Source organism: Staurois parvus, unplaced genomic scaffold (assembly GCF_062004578.1).
Source record: "Staurois parvus isolate SC_StPar_1 unplaced genomic scaffold, SC_StPar_1.0 ptg000283l, whole genome shotgun sequence".
Taxonomy (NCBI): Eukaryota; Metazoa; Chordata; class Amphibia; order Anura; family Ranidae; genus Staurois; species Staurois parvus.
The window spans coordinates 2892154-2910558 of record NW_028318079.1 but is presented as its reverse complement, the minus strand read 5'-3'; the positions used below and the strand labels follow the sequence as shown (position 1 = coordinate 2910558).

The 18405-nt window shown below is 42.0% G+C and overlaps 1 protein-coding gene across 1 annotated transcript; it reads right to left on the bottom strand.

The window, feature by feature from the left end:
* Nucleotides 1-1622: 1622 nt before the first annotated feature.
* Nucleotides 1623-13682, bottom strand: LOC149458556 (E3 ubiquitin-protein ligase DCST1-like). The gene is made up of 14 exons (XM_089682002.1): nt 13511-13682; nt 12419-12544; nt 10795-10869; nt 9878-10146; nt 8878-9058; nt 8205-8348; nt 6506-6627; nt 6227-6381; nt 4643-4742; nt 4449-4544; nt 4133-4259; nt 2790-2906; nt 2154-2296; nt 1623-1982 (listed from the first exon to the last, which is right to left on the bottom strand). Exons 1-14 carry the CDS (start codon nt 13680-13682, stop codon nt 1623-1625), a joined length of 2187 nt encoding a protein of 728 aa, XP_089538128.1.
* Between the last annotated feature and the right edge of the window lie 4723 nt (nt 13683-18405).

Sequence of the window (18405 nt, the reverse complement as noted above, 5' to 3'; positions counted from 1 at the left end):
AGATTGTCACATGGTACAAGGCTGTTGTGAATAGCCTTGTACCATGTGACCTCTGTGATCATTCACAGATTTCACACGTAGTAAACAGTAATGTCATAAGTGACGTAAGTCCCGTACGATGATCGGTGTTCCACTTTGTCCGGAGAACACAGCGGGCACCGGATCATGGTGCTGCGCGCTCCCAGGTAGCGCGCACAGCTTGAAAATGCGGGCACCGTTTATGAACAGCAACCCACCCCTGGACTGCCACCGTCCGGCCGTTTATATACAGCGGCCGGATGGCAAGTGGTTAAAAACTTTTTCTTCTGGGAGTGGGTACTTTTTCTCTGACAGGTACCTGCTTCCACTTCCGCAATTCTCGCTTCAGCAAGAACTGCGGAAGTTTTGCCCTCCTCTCTTCCCCCCTTTCCGCCGACCCTCCACCCCCACACCTTCACATTCCAGTGCATTTTGTATTCAAATGAATACGGACCACACTGAAACAAGCAGAAACCACACAAGAACATGCGTGTTCCACTGTGAACCAGTCCTTAACACAGAACCTCACTTAAAAGTGAAAGTTCAGCTTATCCTCCTCCTTCCCTCCCTCCCTCCTCTACCTTTATTGGAAGTGGTTTTCTTTTTTTTTTTTTTTCTGGGAATGGTACCTATAGGTACATACTTCCACTTCCACTGTTTTCTGCCCCTACTTTCCATGGGATTCCAGACCCCCCTGTGTCCTCCCCTGGCCTTATCAAAAATGGTACCATGCGTTTTGGCACAGTCCATTCTGAAAAAATAGTGCCTGCACTACTTTTTCCACATTTCCTTGTATTTTGTATTCAAATGAATACGGACCGCACTGAAACGAGCAGAAACCTCACAGGGGTGTGCACGTTCCAGTGTGAATTTCCCTTAAAGCAGAACCTCATTTAAAAGTGAAGATTCAGCTTATCCTCCTCCTCCCTCCCTCCTCTAACTTTATTGGAAGTTTTTTTCTGGGAATGGTAACTATTACTAATAGGTACATACTTCCACTGTTTTTTGCCCCTACTTTCCATGGGATTCCAGACCCCCCTGTGTCCTCCTCTGGCCTTTCCTTGTCCCCTCGCAGCTTGTGGGGATGTATACCTTGGTGTCAGCTATGAGGCAGATTAAGTGGCAATGCTCTGTATTCTCAGCTGTAGGAGAAAAAGCTGCGAGAATTTCAAATCCCCATGCCTCTCTCTCTCCTCTTCTTGCAGGGATGATAGTATGGGCTAGATGGTTTTTGATTGGTCAGCACCATGACTGTGCTGACCACTCAAAAGCCATCTAGCCCGTACTGTCATCCCTGCAAGGAGAGGAGAGAAAGCCGCAGGGATTTCAAATCCCGGCAGCTTTCTCTCCTCTCAAAGTATCGGTACCCGATGATCAGGGTACAAAAATAATAAAAAATGGTAGGCGGGTGTAAATGGAAACAAGTTCATTTACACCCGCCTGTACATAATGATTGCATGGACCTTCCAATCAGGCGCCTGTCTGAAAGGGTCCTCAAAGTCTCCTGTACTTTTTTTCTTGATTGTAGTTCCAGATGTTTAGGCATTATAATGAATCCATATTTCCAGGGAATGTCAAAAGCCAGTCTAGTCGATGTATGGTGATCAGTCACTGCCTTGCTCGCTGTCACTGTAATCGGGACCTAGAATAAAATCCTCATATGGCGTACACGCATAGCAGAATTTTTTCATGTCCCTCCAGCACTGGCGGCAGTAGACCGTTCCACAATCAGGCTTTGGACACACAAACGAATTCTTCGTCTCACTTTGATCACACACTATGCAGTGCCTTCTGATGAACTTTCTCAAAAATTTACATTTTTGATAGAGGGTTCCCATGGTGGTCTTCAGATTTTTCCGGTTGATACGGGCTTTACTCATGATTTGCTTCCTTTTGACATGTGCATAGGTGGCCCGCTTACGGAGTTGCTCATTATAAAGGAAGAGGACTCTCCGTTTCTCTCTCTATTGGGGAAAAGAAAAGGAATCAATTAGAAAAAAACACATTCAAATACATTTAAAGATCGATTGACACTAAGTGGTTACAACCTGCTAACATAGATAATGATCAAGCACAGGACCACAATGCAGCAGAGATGTGCGAATGGGTCCTTAAAGTTTGTGTATGAGACTTACTTGTGGAAAGTAGTAAGATGCCACAACTCGGCGTAGGCGGTAGAAGTAGACCTGAAAGACTGACATGAAAAGCATTGCCAGTATGGGTAGACAGGTGACGACGTAATCCAAGCCTGTCAAGGCAGTGGGTTTTGGGAGGCACACTATGGGAAAGAGAGATTAAACATTAGAACAATGAAGAATTGTAATATATACGGATACAATATGTTTGTATTTGCTAAAACTAAAATGAGCTTTAGTAACACCTGTAGTAGCAGATTTGCAGATTCCAGCCATTCTGCAGAAAGACCACTGCTTCCACAAAGAGAGCAAGGCTCCTTCTTTGCAGCATGCTGGAAACGGGAAGGCTTTTCTACTTAAAGCGAAGTTCCACCCTATTTGTCTGGCTTATGCCAAAGTGCATGGCATAAGCTGCCACTATCACGGGGGTGCTTCTAAAAGAAAAAAAAAAAAGACCAGAACTCTGCTTTAAGCTATAGCTGCTTTCTAAACAGTATCTATTAAATACTCTGCCCTCCAATGGACCTCCAAATTCACTGAAATGGGCAATAAGAGTATTTGGCTTACAGCAGCTTTTCTTCCTCTAGTGTCTACAAAATACTGCTTTACAGGATAAGCTACCATTTGTATACTTACTTTCATTACTGCTGGTCTCAAATGTATTTGATGATGAATTCAAAAGACCAATAGTTCTTCTTAATAGATTTGCCAGCATGCTGTCTCCGTCCACGCCGACCTCCAGCTTGTGATGACCTGTTGAGAGAGAATGCAAGATTAGAATCAGGCATTGTGACAAGTTTTGAGTAAAATGTGTGACCTATATTTGTTGTCTCAGGCCCTTCAATTAGGAATATTGTTGCGTGTACTTCTGAATAATATAATCACACACGGGACCCCATTTGGCCTTGTTGTTCAGTGGATAGTTGCATCCCTATTTGAAGCACTTGGAATGTATTCTACTGATTTAAGCACTTTAGCTCCAGAAGATTTACCCCCTCTCACGACCAGGCCATTTTTTGCTATACAATGCCGCGTTACTTTAACTGAGAATTGCGCGGTCATGCAGCGCTGTACATAATGAAATTTGTGTCTTTTTTTTCCCACAAATAGAGTTTTCTTTTGGTGGGGTTTGATAATCTCAGGGTTTTTTATTTTATGCGTTATAAACAAAAAAAAGACTAAAATCCCAATAAGCCTATATTGATTGGTTTGCGCAAAAGTTATACCGTCTTATGTACCGGAATTTATATATATATACATACATACATACATACATATACACACACACACACACACACACTAGTAATGGCCGGGATCAGCAACTTATAGCAGGACAGCGATATTGCGGCGGACAGTCTGGCACTAACTGACGCTTTGTGGGAACCAGTGACACTAATACAGTGATCACTGCTAGAAAATATACTCTGTCACTGTATTAATGACACTGGCTAGGAAGAGGTTAAACATCTAGGGTGATCAAAGGGCCAACTGTGTGCCTAGGCAGTGTTTTTATGTACTCTGTGTGCTGTTTTTACTAGGAAATCTACTAGGTTTTTTTTCTCTGCTTTGCAGAGGAAGAAAATCCAGCAGATTGCCGCTGACAGAACACAACTCTGCCTTGTTTACATAGGCAGAGCTATGTTCTGTCAGTCTTCTCAGCGATCAACAGGTACTAGCGCTTATCCATTGGCCAGTACCTGTTGATCAGCTTCTGCTGTGTCCCATCACAGCAGAAGCGGCGCTCGCCCCCTACGATGGAAGTGCAAAATCATGCATTTACACATGATTTAGCACAGAACGTCCACCCTGTAGCAGTAAATCTGCTATAGGGCGGACAAAAAATGGATAAACTGAAAGTTCAATTACGAATTAACTTAAAGATCTGTGAGGTGCATATGGTATGTATGTAATTTGTGCTCCCCATGGATGAAGTGGCCTGTGAATATTACCGTCGCCTTTTCAGTAAAGTTGATACTTACTTGCAAACACATAAGAAATGTTCGAATGCCTCCTTATTATATCCAGAACGTGATAGAGGATCCTGTCGAACATCACTAGGATTGTAAACGTCACGATGGGAAAGATACATTGGCGTAACTCCGTCATCTGTTTAAAACAAGAAAATGTTCATGTTAAAGTATATCTAAAGCTACATTTTTCTCAGTTTTGGATAGAGTAGTGAGGAAGTTTGAGTAGCGTGTACAGTTGCTTTCCCTACAATATCCAAAATAGAATGTTATGTTTACATCTATTATAATAACTGCTGATGTAGCAGGCACTAAACAATGTACTTACCATTGATGAGACCTCTGGTCCCTGGATCTTGGGGCTAAAAGGAAAAATGAATTTTGAAGTTTCCCCTTTCTTCATCGGCAGTAGATATCTTTTTTTCTGCAAAGACAATATAGACAAATCAGAGGTTAAAGTTAAAGATCAAGTTTAAATTGAATGATCATTAAAGCCATAGATTTAGATGTAGAATTACTTACTTGTTTCCGACGCCTTGCATCTATCTGTCTGAAGTAGGTTGTCACATAGCAGTTGTCATATCGGATGTCAGAATTATATCGTGTGGTGTACATGAAGGCACTGTAAAGGAAAAAGAGATTAGTAAAATGAACTATATACAACTGACACGTACAAATTGTCTGGTAAGGATGTATGCATGTATACTCCTTCACATCCTACAAAAATGATATATTCTGGAGCTTTTAAGGTTTATGATGTCATTGTCAAGAGTGCTTTGCTTTCATTAAAGTGGATGTAAAGGCTCAAGGTTTTCATTACTTTCATGCATTCTATGCATGAAGGTCAAAAACCTGTGTCCATCAGACCCCCAATACTTACCCGAGCCCCGTCTTCATCCAGTGATGTGCACAAGAGCCTCGGCTGTTTCAGGTCTCTCCCTCCTCACTGGCTCCCACTACTGTCAATAACAGCCAGTGGGCCAATAAGGAGAGAACGGGGAAGGGACAAGCCGCATCTGTGTGTGAATGGACATACAGAGCAGTGGCTCGGCAGCGAGCCTTCTTGGGTGCCCCCATAGTAAGCTGCTTGCTGTGGGGGCACTTGGCAGGAAGGAAGGGGCCAGAAGGGCCGGCGGGAGACCTGAAAAGAGGAGGATTGGGGCTGCTCTGTGCAAAACTACAGAGTATGAGATGTTTAATATTTTTTTTTTTAAACAAAAAACTAACCTAGAATATCACTTTAAGGAAATTCAAAATGTTCTCTGAACAATGCTCATGCTGATTGAGCGATCTCCTGTGTTCACTAACAGCAAAGCAGCAAGGGACTCGGAAGCTAGTTGTTAACACTTTAGTAGCAGTGCTTACCTTAGTGATTCCCAGCTATCACGGGTGTTGGCCAAGCATGACACATGCATACTTACATTGGTCCAAACGGTACCAATGTGACTAAAAATAAGCATATCTAAACTTCTAGCAGTATGGAGGAGAGGAGGATTGAGTATAGAGATCTTTTTTTTAGTTATGTTTCCTAAACCCTACTCACTGCAAGACACTTTAAAGTGTATGTAAACCCAAAAAAGGTAATTTATCGCCACTTACTGATCTTTAGATGTGCTGGCTGCATTTACATTTGTTTGCGTCTGTTGATCACTCACTGTAATGTAAATGTAATACAGCAGCATTGTCACCCTAGGCTATTTTTCTAATTTGAACTACAAACACCTCCCCAACTCCTGATCCCCATTACGTAGGGAAGGGAGTAGTTCCCTAGTTCACAGGAGAGAAAGCTGATAACATTTTTGAGATTTCAGATCAGTGCACAGGAAGTGAAAGAAACCGGAAATCTCATAATTAACAGCTATTCAGCTGTACTTGCAGAGAATGTTCTTAGTGTGAAAAATGAAAATGAATGCAGCCATCAAGCCTAGGAACTGGCAAGCTGCTTTATATTGGATTTGTGTTCTTGGGTTTAGATACACTTTAATGTCCTAATTTACTTCCTATATATTTCCAAAGTCAGTTTGAAACATTTAACTTTTTGAAGACTCCCTGCCAATCATCATTTCCAACTGTGGTGTAGTTTGAGAAAGGTTTTGGAATACTTACGAAAAGAAGATGTAAATGAAGGTGATCGCAGCGATGTGCTTCAGGACATTTGCAATACTTTCCAATATTACACTTCTCCTTTCCACGGCGATGTAGATACTGTCCTTTATGTCAATCTTGGTCACATTTTCTCCAGCACCAACGTCGTCTTCCTTCTGTCAAGATAAAAGGGGAGGTAAGTAAGACATATGATAAGAACGCTTAGTTATACTGTAAGAGATTCTGGAAGAAGGGTTAATGAGCGTTAACCAGTCAAATTGCTTTGACTACCACACTTACCTCTTTGATCAATTTGCTGGAAATCGAACTGCCCACGTTGCTTACGACCGAGCTGAGTTTATCATATGTTTCCCCAAAGTTGCCATTCATGGGAATATATTTCTTGCACCATGCGTCTCCAACTAAAAAAAAAAGAAAAGAGAAAAGATCCATCATCAAACACGAGTTATAGAGGACACTGTTCACAGTTGTATTTCTATTTATTTTTTCCTTTGAATGCAATTACCATTCTTACAGATCAAAATGCTTTACTGGATGCTGGTAACTAACCATAAATTGTGCACCAAATCTAGGCACCTTTTTTTATGTTACGGTAGCGTGAGAAAGTGTTAGACCTCCTGCACTGTTTTGACTACCATCCAGGGCTCCATTAAAGACATTTCCTTTTACTTTCTTGCCTGCTGACATTTAATTAGGCAAGAAGTGAAGGAAATGCTTTAAAAAAAATTACAGAAATAAAAAGGTTTTTGTGAGTTGAGGGAATGCTAGAGTCCCTGTCAGACATTTACATTCTATTAAAAAAGAAAATATGTGCTGAGAGCGCGCGCCCTGCGTGCTCCCAGCACACATGTCCGACACTCACGGAAAGGTCCCAATCTCCTCTTTCGATTGGGACCTTTCCTGATAATGTGACCGCCGTGACGGCGTGTCACGGCGGTCACATAACCTTAAACCCCGCCCCGCCTCCCAGCTTCTGGAACCCTTAAAGGGCCGGGAGGTGCCATCGCCAAGGGGTGAACACGTACAAAACTGTGTCTGCAGCGTCAAGAACAGTTACTATGTAGCAATATAATTTTTGCTCCATTGCAACTTCTTTTGTTCATGTAGGCTAGGTTCACACTATTGTGGGTGGTTGCAGGAATCACAGCTGTTCTTACACCCGTAACCACCTGCAGCCAAAACGCGCCGCTCTTTACAGATGCGCATGTCTGCCCTTCATTCTTAATGGCTCCTCCACATATCTAAAAACAGTGAATTTGCGAGTGCGGGAACCGCAGGGAAAATGCACCATGCTATTTCCAGGCCATTGCGGGTTAAAAATGGTGCAGGAACCTTTTTCCTGTATGAAACGCAGGCACAGCAGCCCATTCAAATGAATGGGCTGCCGTGCCCAAGTATAACGCAGCTCACAGAGCCGCAATAGCATGAATTTAGCCTTATAGCAGATAAAAGGGGAGGGCTTTGATGTGCATATAATGTCAGTTACATCAACCTTGCATGTAATGTCAGTTACATCAACACCGGCATTTCGATCAGGTCTGCTTGTCAGTTCTTTAGGTGGACCCCATTGGTCTGGAAAATAAAAGGAAAAGGACTGCATCCCTTTTGCCATTTTTCCAGAACTACACGTGACAGGTAGGAGGTAGCCTTATGTAAACGAACATTGAAATTTGTATACACCGGCTCTGGTCCACCTGTGTCTGCTGGGCACAAAAAACTGACATCCATCCTGTTTGGCTCCGATTCATCAGGGAATATGCTCACAAACTCCCTGCTGAGAGGAGCGGACCCCCCCGAAAAAATTGTGTGTGCTAAAAAAACACAGACTTTTTTTTATTGTAAGTAATGACAGTTATCTGTGAAATTATAGGCCCATAGCTGAAATGTAAAAATTGCTGTGGTCCACAAGGGGTATACTTGCAATTGTTAAACTGGGTCATATCCAAATGATATTGTTAAATGTAAATGAGGTACTTACTGTTTAGGATGCCGCACAGAAATGAAAACTGCAGTGGTAAACACAGGACATGGTTGATGAGGGGCACTGCGATTGTACGCATGCAATCCGCGTGTTTTGTTGCAAACCACTCTTCGCATTTGGTGATGCCAAGTCCGATGACATCTGTGAGGAAAGAGAAAGACAAAGATTAGACAAGCAAAAAAATGTTTTAAATGTGATTTCAATATTGTTGAATCTTAAAGCCCCTTTCACACTGTTGTTCTGATAGGGTCAGGAGGATCCTCCATTCTCCTCTATTCAGCGACGGATGTAAACGGACGTGTGTCTATTTATACCGCCTACCTTTAACCCAATTTCATCCGCTAAAAGCAAAAACGAAAGGGGAAATCCATTCCCCCCGTCTGGTTGGATCGTAGGGCAGTCGAGTGTAAACGGACAAACGGTGTGTTTACATCCCACTGTCCATAGAGGAGAGGAGGCTGTGTCCATGTCCGCTCCGCTTATTGCGAGACCTGTCATCCTCCCGCTCCACTCTGCTTAATGGGGGACAGATCCCCCAGTGAGGATTCTGCCCTTTGTGAAAGAAGCCTTTGATTCTTAAGATTAAGACATCTTGACATCTCTTAGTATCTCCACAGAATGGTGTGGAGATGTAAAGATAAAGACTTTGCAGATGATCTTGTATACTTACATTCACAACGAAGCATGCTTTTGATATCGAACTTTTGCTGTGTTGTGTCCACCTTGATCTTTCGGTACAGCTCTTCTTCTTTCTTAACGTTGTATCCACTTTTACCTTCCACGGCTTCTTTAGGTTCCTTAAATTCTGTCTTCACGTCTTCTCCAAGGCCCTTGAAGTCACCTGTTTTTTGCTAGAAAACATAATAGAGAACTCGCTTAGATTTCATGTACCCCACAAATGGTAAACACCTTTATTTTAAAGTATGTAGCATAAATACCAGGACCATGTTATGGAAATCCCCTTACTGGCCAGACATGGGCAGATGTGAACTTGTTTTGGCATTAGTATACCATGGTGTTAATGAGCCCTATATTCGCTTAGCAACAACACGGGGTTTGGGCACTATATGATGCTTACCCATTTATTTCCAGTGTCATCCTAATGCACCGGACACTCCTCACACTGCAAAATCTATGCATTGCCTCTGGATGTGTTGGGACAAAATAGGTGGCAACTCCCCAAAAGCAGGCTTAGTAGAGACCACACAACTGTTTCCATAGCATCATTCCCCCACCAGCCAAATTAACACCCTCCCTGGCAAGCAAGATTGTACAGCTTTTTGGCCTACAAGTGACATTTTCCTGTTATAGTATGGTATTAAGTGTTTTTCTATGTCATGCTCTTGATTGTGACAGTATGGTACTGATGGTGTCAGTATGGTCCTGATTGTGGCAGTAAGGTACGATTGTGTTTCTATAACATGGTCCTGATTGTGTCATTATGGTACCGATTGTGTTTCTATAACATGGTCCTGATTGTGTCATTATGGTACCGATTGTGTTTTTATGGCATGGTCCTGATTGTGGCAGTAAGGTACTGATTGTGTTTTCATTGCATGGTCCTGATTGTGTCAGTATGATACGGATTGTGTTTCTATAGCATGGTCCTGATTGTAGCAGTATGGTACTGATTGTGTTTCTATTGCATGGTAATGATTGTGTTTACTTACCATTACATTCTTTAGGATATTTTTCACCGGTGTTGATAATATTTTCCATAGCATCTTGGTGTTATTGATTTGTAGCTCTGCCGTGCAGCCAATTGAACGGGGTATCTCTGTAAAGTTGTGCTTGAGATTAGCCCCTGGACCTGCATATATTGCTGCTAAAGCAATAATGAGTAGGCACGCACGTCCTTCCTTTCCAAGTACATTCGGTACAATGATCAGGGTGGTGCATCTGAAATAGGTGGACAAGCCCCACCCACTAGCACAAATCACTAAAAAAAAAGAAGGAAAAAAGTGTTACAGATATAAATACATTGTCAAAATGGGAGAAATACTGCAAATAATCACTGAAATAAAACTTCAACCAAAACATTGTTTAGGTTTGGGATAGGGTGGGGAAGGAACGGTTCTTCTGTTGGGCTTTTATTACTACAAGTCTCCTTATTGAGTCAATTTCTCTTCACTTGCTGAAAACTCCAACAAGGCTGAGCCTTTGCCAAACTGCTGCTGCTCTCTGAATACCTTCAGGGGAGATTTCCCATTTCTTGATCCAGGGACAGTGGTGACCAGGACCGGAAATAATGGGAAATATATTTAGTAGTACTATTAGTAGGGACACCCATAGTCATGAAGAACCTGTCAGTGATCCTAAGCCTTCCCTATTCAAAACCAAAAATATTTGAATTGTCATTTTATTTTGCATATCAGACAGAAATAAGGATAATTAAATAGAGGTTATCTACTAAAACTGGAGAGTAAAATATCCGGTGCAGCTCTGTATAGAAACCAATCCGCTTCCAGGTTTTATTGCTAAAGCTTCATCGAAGAAGCTGAAGTTAGAAGCTGATTGGCTGCCATGCACAGCTGCACCAGATTCTGAGCGCACCAGTTTTAGTAAACCTCACCCGTAGTGTACTTACCTGTTAGAAAATATAAAATGGATATTTTTATCCAATCTGGTAGTTTTAGGGGGTCAATCATAAGGAGGTAGATGACTGTTGAAGAAAACATAAGAAAACATGGTTAGTTATGAAAATGAATACAGCACAGACATTCTTTACATGTATAGAGGTCAAAACCTTAAAGTGACCCTGTCACTACTATAAGGCCAGCCTATGCTATATACTTACCTAACCAGAGGCGCGTGTCTTCAAACTCCACTGGTTTACAGGTGTTCCAAATCTCAGTAGTCTGCACCCCACACCAAGCTGTGGTCACTTCCAGTGGACTCTATACCCTATAGGGACGTTCAAGCCAGCAGGAGACACAACAGCATGTGGGGGGTAGCAGGTATTCACACCTGAAAATGTTGCATACTCCCCAAAGCTGGGGAATCAGCAGAGTTTGAATACACAGGCTACTGGAAAGGTAAATCTTTACTATTTTATTACAGGTGCTTATATAGCACCATCAATTTACACAGCACTTTACACATATATATTGTACATTCACATCAGTCCCAAACCCTCAAGGAGCGTACAATCGAAGTGTCCCTCACTCACATTCTTACATACTAGGGCCAATTTAGACAGGAGCTAATTAGCCTACCAGCATGTCTTTAGAATGTGGGAGGAAACCCACGCAGGCACAGAGAGAACATGCAAAGTCGAGGCAAGTAGCGCCATGGTTGGGATTTGAACCAAAAACCGTAGTGCTGCTGGGCAGAGTTGCTAGCCACTTAACCATTGTGCTGCCCTATACCACACCTTTTTTTAACAAGCTAGTCTTAAAGGCTAAGCTCGCCTTTCATAACATGTCACATGTTTACTCGTATCCAGGGTGTAACATGTTACATGCTACTAAATGAGCAGCCTCCTCTACCCCCTTCACCTTTCCTCTGGACCTGCTGTCACAGCTTTTAAAAAAACGCAGCCGAGAGGGGCTCCACCCACCCGGCACTGTCATTTATTCATAGAGTTCTCTGAAAGGGAGAACTACAACTTCCGTTCGGCATTGCAGCTGGTGGTTTGTAGTTCTTAATGAACTACCAGGGCACTGATGAGTGCTGTAGGTAATTCATTGATTCCTCCTGTCATTCAGTAACTTCCTGCCCATACAAAGTTGTTCTTCAGGCTTTAGGGGGGCCGGACTGTGGCCAGAGAGAGTTAAAAATGCCCTGACATCAGTGCCCCATCATTGGTTTTAATGTGAGGAATAGTACACCATTGTTGATATCAATGAGATGAGTAGTGCCCCATTGATGGTGTCACTAGGAGTAATGGTGCCCCATCTTTGGTGTCAGTTGGTGGAATAGTGCTCCAAGGACCAGATAAGAGCACACCACTGCTTTACAGGATCCTAATAAAAAAATTATTCTACCCGCAAAAAGATGTGCATTTTTTTTTTACTGGTTACTGTATGATCATTTTTAGGAACACTGCTGCCCAACTAATATATCTGAGCTTGTCATGAATACCAGAAGTCACCTTCAGGAATAAATGGACAAAACCAGGGAGAGTCCCTGACGATCTAAGAGAGATGACTACTATGCATACATTCTACTATTCAACTAAAAAAAGTTTAATAAGTGAATTAGATTCTTACCAAATCCTATGAGGCCCCCAAATCCAAATCCAAAGAAGAATTTGGATTTTTGAAAAACATCTGTTTCCTCGAATAGGAAGTTGTTGATAATTCGGGGAAAAGCGAAGTCTGCAAAACGTTTCAAAGCTAAAAAAAAGAAAAAGATAAATTGTTAGATTCCTTCATTGATTTTTCTCTTGTATTTGAGAACTCTGCCTAGCCTATGTTTGATCAATCTAAGGGCCTGTGAAATCTCCCAAATAAGACATGGATGGGGAAAAGAAATGTGACAGGGGTTATAACCCTCCCTTACTCTATCCAAAATAAATGTTTTGCCTATAGTCCTACATTAAAGGGAACCCCAGTGTTGTAGAAGAAGATTCCTAGCAGGTATGGCTTCCAATCTTTTCTCTGTTCTGCAATACCAGCCTACCTTCTAGCAATTTTCTTCATAGGGCTCACATTCACGTTGGTGTAAACATTTCACCGATCCTATTACACAACTTCCTGCATAATGATCAGTAAAAATTTGTGTAAAATGGTTGTTTGTTTTTTTTTCCAGTACCTGCATCTGATATAGCTTTCTGGATTCTATGTTATGGATCTGAACGCAGGGCCTGTTTACACACCTGTGTGAATGTCGACATTGAAAACAATGCAGCTGCGTTCAGATCCGTAAATATAAAAAAACTCTTATAAATGCGCTTTTTTATTTTTGTACAGCCATGTGAATGAAGCCTGAGCACTTGTATGTATTTTAAGTCATTCTTAGCTCACTATACTTTAAAAAAATATAAATGTTAATGAAGGTTGGGGCATGCGACGGCTGTAATTACATGTAGAAATAGCAATGTGTACACCTTGTCCTGTATGCGGGGTGTACAGGGCGAGCACAGCCAATGGTGGTTCTGTGTGTTATAGAAAACCCATCTAGAAAATATTGGAGAGTCTAAAAATAAACTCATTTCAGCTGGAGACGATCATGTGACCCGCCTCTACATAACTGTCACATATCCAGGAATATCTGAATGTGAAGGACCCCTCCCCCCCCCAGATCACGGTCTATGGGAATGTTAGTGTTATAGGTAAGACAAATGAAGAATGAATCCTTACTTGTTTTGGCACGTTTTGGCTTCTTCATCTTCTTCTTGCGTCCGGTTTTGGTGTGTCGAGCGCCATGATGATGTTCATTCACGGCTGTAACATTTTGGGTGGGCGCTTCCATGTCTGAGCGCACCACCACATCCTCGTCGTACATCTCAATGATGGTATGCATGGTGGTCATTTTTGCGATCAGTAATCTATAGTCGAACAGCTCTCTGCTAGCACTCCTCTCTCTTCTCTCTCCTCTGTGCTTCTGACCAGGTGACTGGAAGATTTGGTTAAGCCACTGCAGGGTGATGACATCACAGTGTAGGAGTTTCTTTTTTTTTTTTTCTTTTTTTTTTTTTTTTTGAATAACTTTATTGAGATGATTTTAAACAAACAAAAACCTGCAGGCTGGCAGGGCTGATCATATCACCATGGCAACCAATTCAAACAGAGGCTGTGTTGGCAGTGTGTTTACTTGGCTGTAGGATAAGATGGTGTAGCTCTGTTTTAAAGTGCAATAGAAGATAATCAGAATGTACCATGTCCTGCTCTGACTGCAGATGTGTTCTGATTTGTTCAGCTACATGAAAAAGGAAAGATGGACACATTTAAGCATTTTTTTGAATAACTTTATTGAGATGATTTCAAACAAACAAAAACCTGCAGGCTGGCGGGGCTGCTCACATCACCATGGCAACCAATTCAAACAGGCGTTTTGCCACGATTAGCGGCGGTTTTCCACAGTTGCAGGGTTTTGTTTTGTATTTTTAGAGGTTTTTTTTACTAAAAAATTAAACATTTTTGGTAAAAAAAAACCTCCAAAAACACTGATTTGCAGCGTTCTGTCGTGTTTTTCAGCGTTAGAGCGTTTTGACAGCTTAAAAACTCATCTAGGAACCCACTAGTCCTGGGTTTTTTTCCAGCCAAAAAATGTCCCTGCCAAAAAACGTTGATTACAGTCTATGTGTGCATGGACACCTAGGATAACATGCTGGGGGGTTTACTGGTTGTAGAAAAAAACATCACAGGCCAAAAACAGCCGCTGTAAAACGTCCCGTGTGTATGAGGGCTAAAAACATCCCATGTGCATGAGGGCTAAAAACATCCCGTGTGCATGAGGACTAAAAACATCCCGTGTGCATGAGGGCTAAAAACATCCCGTGTGCATGAGGGCTAAAAATGTCCCGTGTGCATGAGGGCTAAAAACATCCCGTGTGCATGAGGACTAAAAACATCCCGTGTGCATGAGGGCTAAAAATGTCCCGTGTGCATGAGGGCTAAAAACATCCCGTGAATGAGGATTTAAAGTGCAATAGAAGGTAATCAGAATGTACCATGTCCTGCTCTGACTGCAGATGTGTTCTGATTGGTTCAGCTACATGAAAAAGGAAAGATGGACACATTTAAGCATTTTTTTTAAATATCTTTTATTGAGATGATTTCAAACAAAAACCTGCAGGCTGGCAGGGCTGATCATATCACCATGGCAACCAATTCAAACAGAGGCTGTGTTGGCAGTGTGTTTACTTGGCTGTAGGATAAGATGGTGTAGCTATGTTTTAAAGTGCAATAGAAGGTAATCAGAATGTACCATGTCCTGCTCTGACTGCGATGTGTTCTGATTGGTTCAGCTACATGAAAAAAGAAAAACGGATTCATTTAAGCGTTTTTTTTTTTAGGTCTGATGGCAGAATTTAAAAATTGTGGCTGATTTAGGTAAATAGGCTGTGCACTGAACTGAGGGAAACATGCAAGAATAAAAAAACAGCATTTTTTGTTGGCACATGATTGGATGAAAGAAATCATGTGCCATTTCAGTTTCCCCTCGGATATAAAGCAACTGCACTAGCAGTGCACAGTATATTTACCTTTAGTAAATCAACCCCACTGTCTGTCCATCACTTTGGCATAGCCTAGCATTTTTTGGTTCCCCCAATGTAGCTTAATCCTACGTTCACATTTAGCTCTTTGTGATTGCTTTCCAAATCGTGCCGTATTTCCGCGTTTCTGTGTTGTTTTGTGTCAAACACAAAGGGCAGACCATTGATTTCAACCGGATGCCCAAAGTGCACATTTTGCCGCTTTTGGGGTGCGATTAACAAAGAACAGCAGCGCAAGCACAAAATGCTAAATGTTGTGTACACTTACAAAATGCTACGGCTACATTCGCTTTTTGCATTTTGGAAAGTGCATGCAAAATTGTGCCGATTTTGTTTGCATTTTTGCACATTTAGCCAATTCAGTGGGCTGCCATAAGCGCAAAAAACCGCAGCAACATTTTTAGTATCAGACTTCATTTGTTTTTGCTGAAATTGGGATGCCATTAACAATGGATGTCAACGCAAGCGTGTCACATGTTTTTTGTGCGTTTTTGTAAACCCAATTGAAATTAATCAATTTTGTGTACATTTACAAAATGCTATGGCTGCATTGACAATTTATCATTTTCGAAAGTGTGTGCTAAATTGTGATGCATTTTTTCCATGTCTTTGCACATATTTGCATCAAACACATAGGGCAGCTGATTCATGTCAGTGGGCTGCCCAAACAGCGAAAAAATATGGCAAAGTAGCTCATGCACTTTTTTGAGGATCGGGCTTTGCGTGTTTTGCTGTGTTCAGGGTGTCATTAACAATGAACAGCAGTGCAAGTGTGAGGCACGTTTTTTGTTGTTTTCATAAACACACAAAATCATGTGATTGCAGTCTGATCCCTTCCATCATATAATCTTATGGAGAGAAGGACTATTACACTATCTAGAGGTGTTAGCTTAGGAGCACAGTTTAGATCAGGGGCCTCTAAACTTTTTAAAGGCCAGTTTACTGTCCTTCAGACTTCATTATTATTATTATAATACAGGATTTATATAGCGCCAACAGTTTGCTCAACGCTTTACAATATAACTTTACAGGGCCAGATTGTGGCCGATGGGGGTAGAAAATGTCCCAGGCCCAGCATCAGTGAAAATAAACATGGACACAGGGTTGGTGGTCAGTGGGAGGAAAAGTAGTGCCCCATCATTGGTATTAATGGGAGGAAAAGTACCTCATCATTAGTATTAGTGGGAGGAATAATACCCCATTTTTTATATCAGTGGAGGGAATAGTGCCCCATTGTTGGTTTCAGTGGGAAGAATAGTGCACCATTGTTGGTGACAGTGGGAGGAATAGTGCCTCATATCATTTGGAGGAAAAGTGTCCCAAGAGCCGGATAAAGGCTAGCAAAGGGCCACATCCAGCCCTCGGGCCGCAGTTTGGAGACCTCTAGTTTGGAGGGTGATACAGAGGGACCGTATGTTATCACAAAAAAAACTGGACGTAGCTAAATTGTTTAAGGGGTGGTACATGCATCAAACCACAGTAATTGAAAGATGATGAACAAATTAATTAGTAGACCAACGTGGCAGTTACAAATATATAAATACACCAACATGGCAGAAATACATGTATACATAATAGATACAAGGAATATATATGTGTAAAGAATGCTGTATGTATTATACAGAGAGGTGACCTGTTATGTATACATGTTTATCTGCCATGCTGGTGTATTTATATATTTGTAACTGCCATGATGGTCTATTTATTTATTTATTCATCATCTTCCAATTACTGTGGTTTGATGCATGGAGCACTGACCCCGCCCTGTGCAGGGGTGGAGCTATGGGTCAGCTGTCTAAAACTATGTATCATATCGGGTGTGAACATTTTTTAAAAAACTACTTTTCCAAGGGACTAAATTGGGGTCCTAATACAAAAAAAGAAAATGAACTAAAACCAAAATTTAAATCAGGTTTTAAGATTGCGCTGTTTTTCTTCTCCTCACCTCCCTGCATGTCTCCAGCACCACACCCGGGGACTAGCAGGGAGAGGAGAGACCTTGCAGTGTGATGAGCACTGATTGGGTGCTCATTAGGAAAGGAGAGTGTCGCGTTCTCTTAATGCTCAGCAGTAGAGCATCTGCTAAACTAGTAAGTGAGGCGCCGGCCCCCAATGAGAAAAAAACACTTTATTCCTTCAGGTTACCCTCGCACACAGAAGCAGTTGGGTGCTCTGGACAAGCGCATGCTGAGCAGCCAAATCAAGCCCTGGTGTCTGCTCCATGAGGCTCCATTCACAACTAGACATTTTGGGATTGTGGCAGAATCGCTATGATTCTGCTCGCAATCTCAAAATGCACTCTAATCACAAAACATAGGTTCAGGTGCCATTATTTTCAATGGCACCTAAAATGCGGTGTGGTTTTGCCGTGATTGTCGCACAATTTCATGCGGCAAGTCATATCGTGTGAAGCTTGTCGCCCAAAAGATGCTGCTGCTCCGTTTAAGGCGACAAGCTTCATGTGATGTGATTTGCTGCAATTGCCGCACAATAAATCACACAACAATCGTGGCAGAACCACATTGTGCTTTAGGTGCCATTGAAAATATCTGCACCTGAACCTACGGTTTGCGATTGTAGTGCACTTTGAGATCGCAGGCAGAACCACAGTGACTGTTGTGAACCGAAAATGCCCAGGTGTGAATGGAGTTTTAGTCCCGGATCAGATGCAATCCAAAAGGCATCGATTCACATGGCATTTGAAAATACGTTGTTTTCTATGAAGGACGTTCACATTTATGCGATGCGATTTTGATCCGGTTAAAAAAAGGGTCCTGTACAAATTTAGAGTGATGCGCTCCACACTCACACAGCATAGAGTATAGTGGCATTCTGAGATAACTGTTCTCATACAATGCGTTTCATAGGAAGTTTTGAATAGAAGTGGCTAGAAGACAGATTTGAATCACACCTGCACCCAGGGGTGTATTTACCACAAGGCAAATAAGGCATTTCCCTAGGGCGGCATTTTTCAGGGGGGCAGTGCTGCCCCCTGGAAGAAGGGACTGAAGAAGGGACACACGTCAGGTGGGATCT

Bases quoted from the DNA above. Each gene is read 5' to 3' on its own strand.
- LOC149458556 (XM_089682002.1), bottom strand. From the start codon at position 13,682: ATGACCACCATGCATACCATCATTGAGATGTACGACGAGGATGTGGTG. The intron at 4,743-6,226 runs GTAAGTATTCCA...TTTCCTTTACAG, and splicing joins TTCATTTACATCTTCTTTTC to TGCCTTCATGTACACCACAC. The intron at 4,260-4,448 runs GTAAGTACATTG...TGTTTTAAACAG, and splicing joins GACCAGAGGTCTCATCAATG to ATGACGGAGTTACGCCAATG.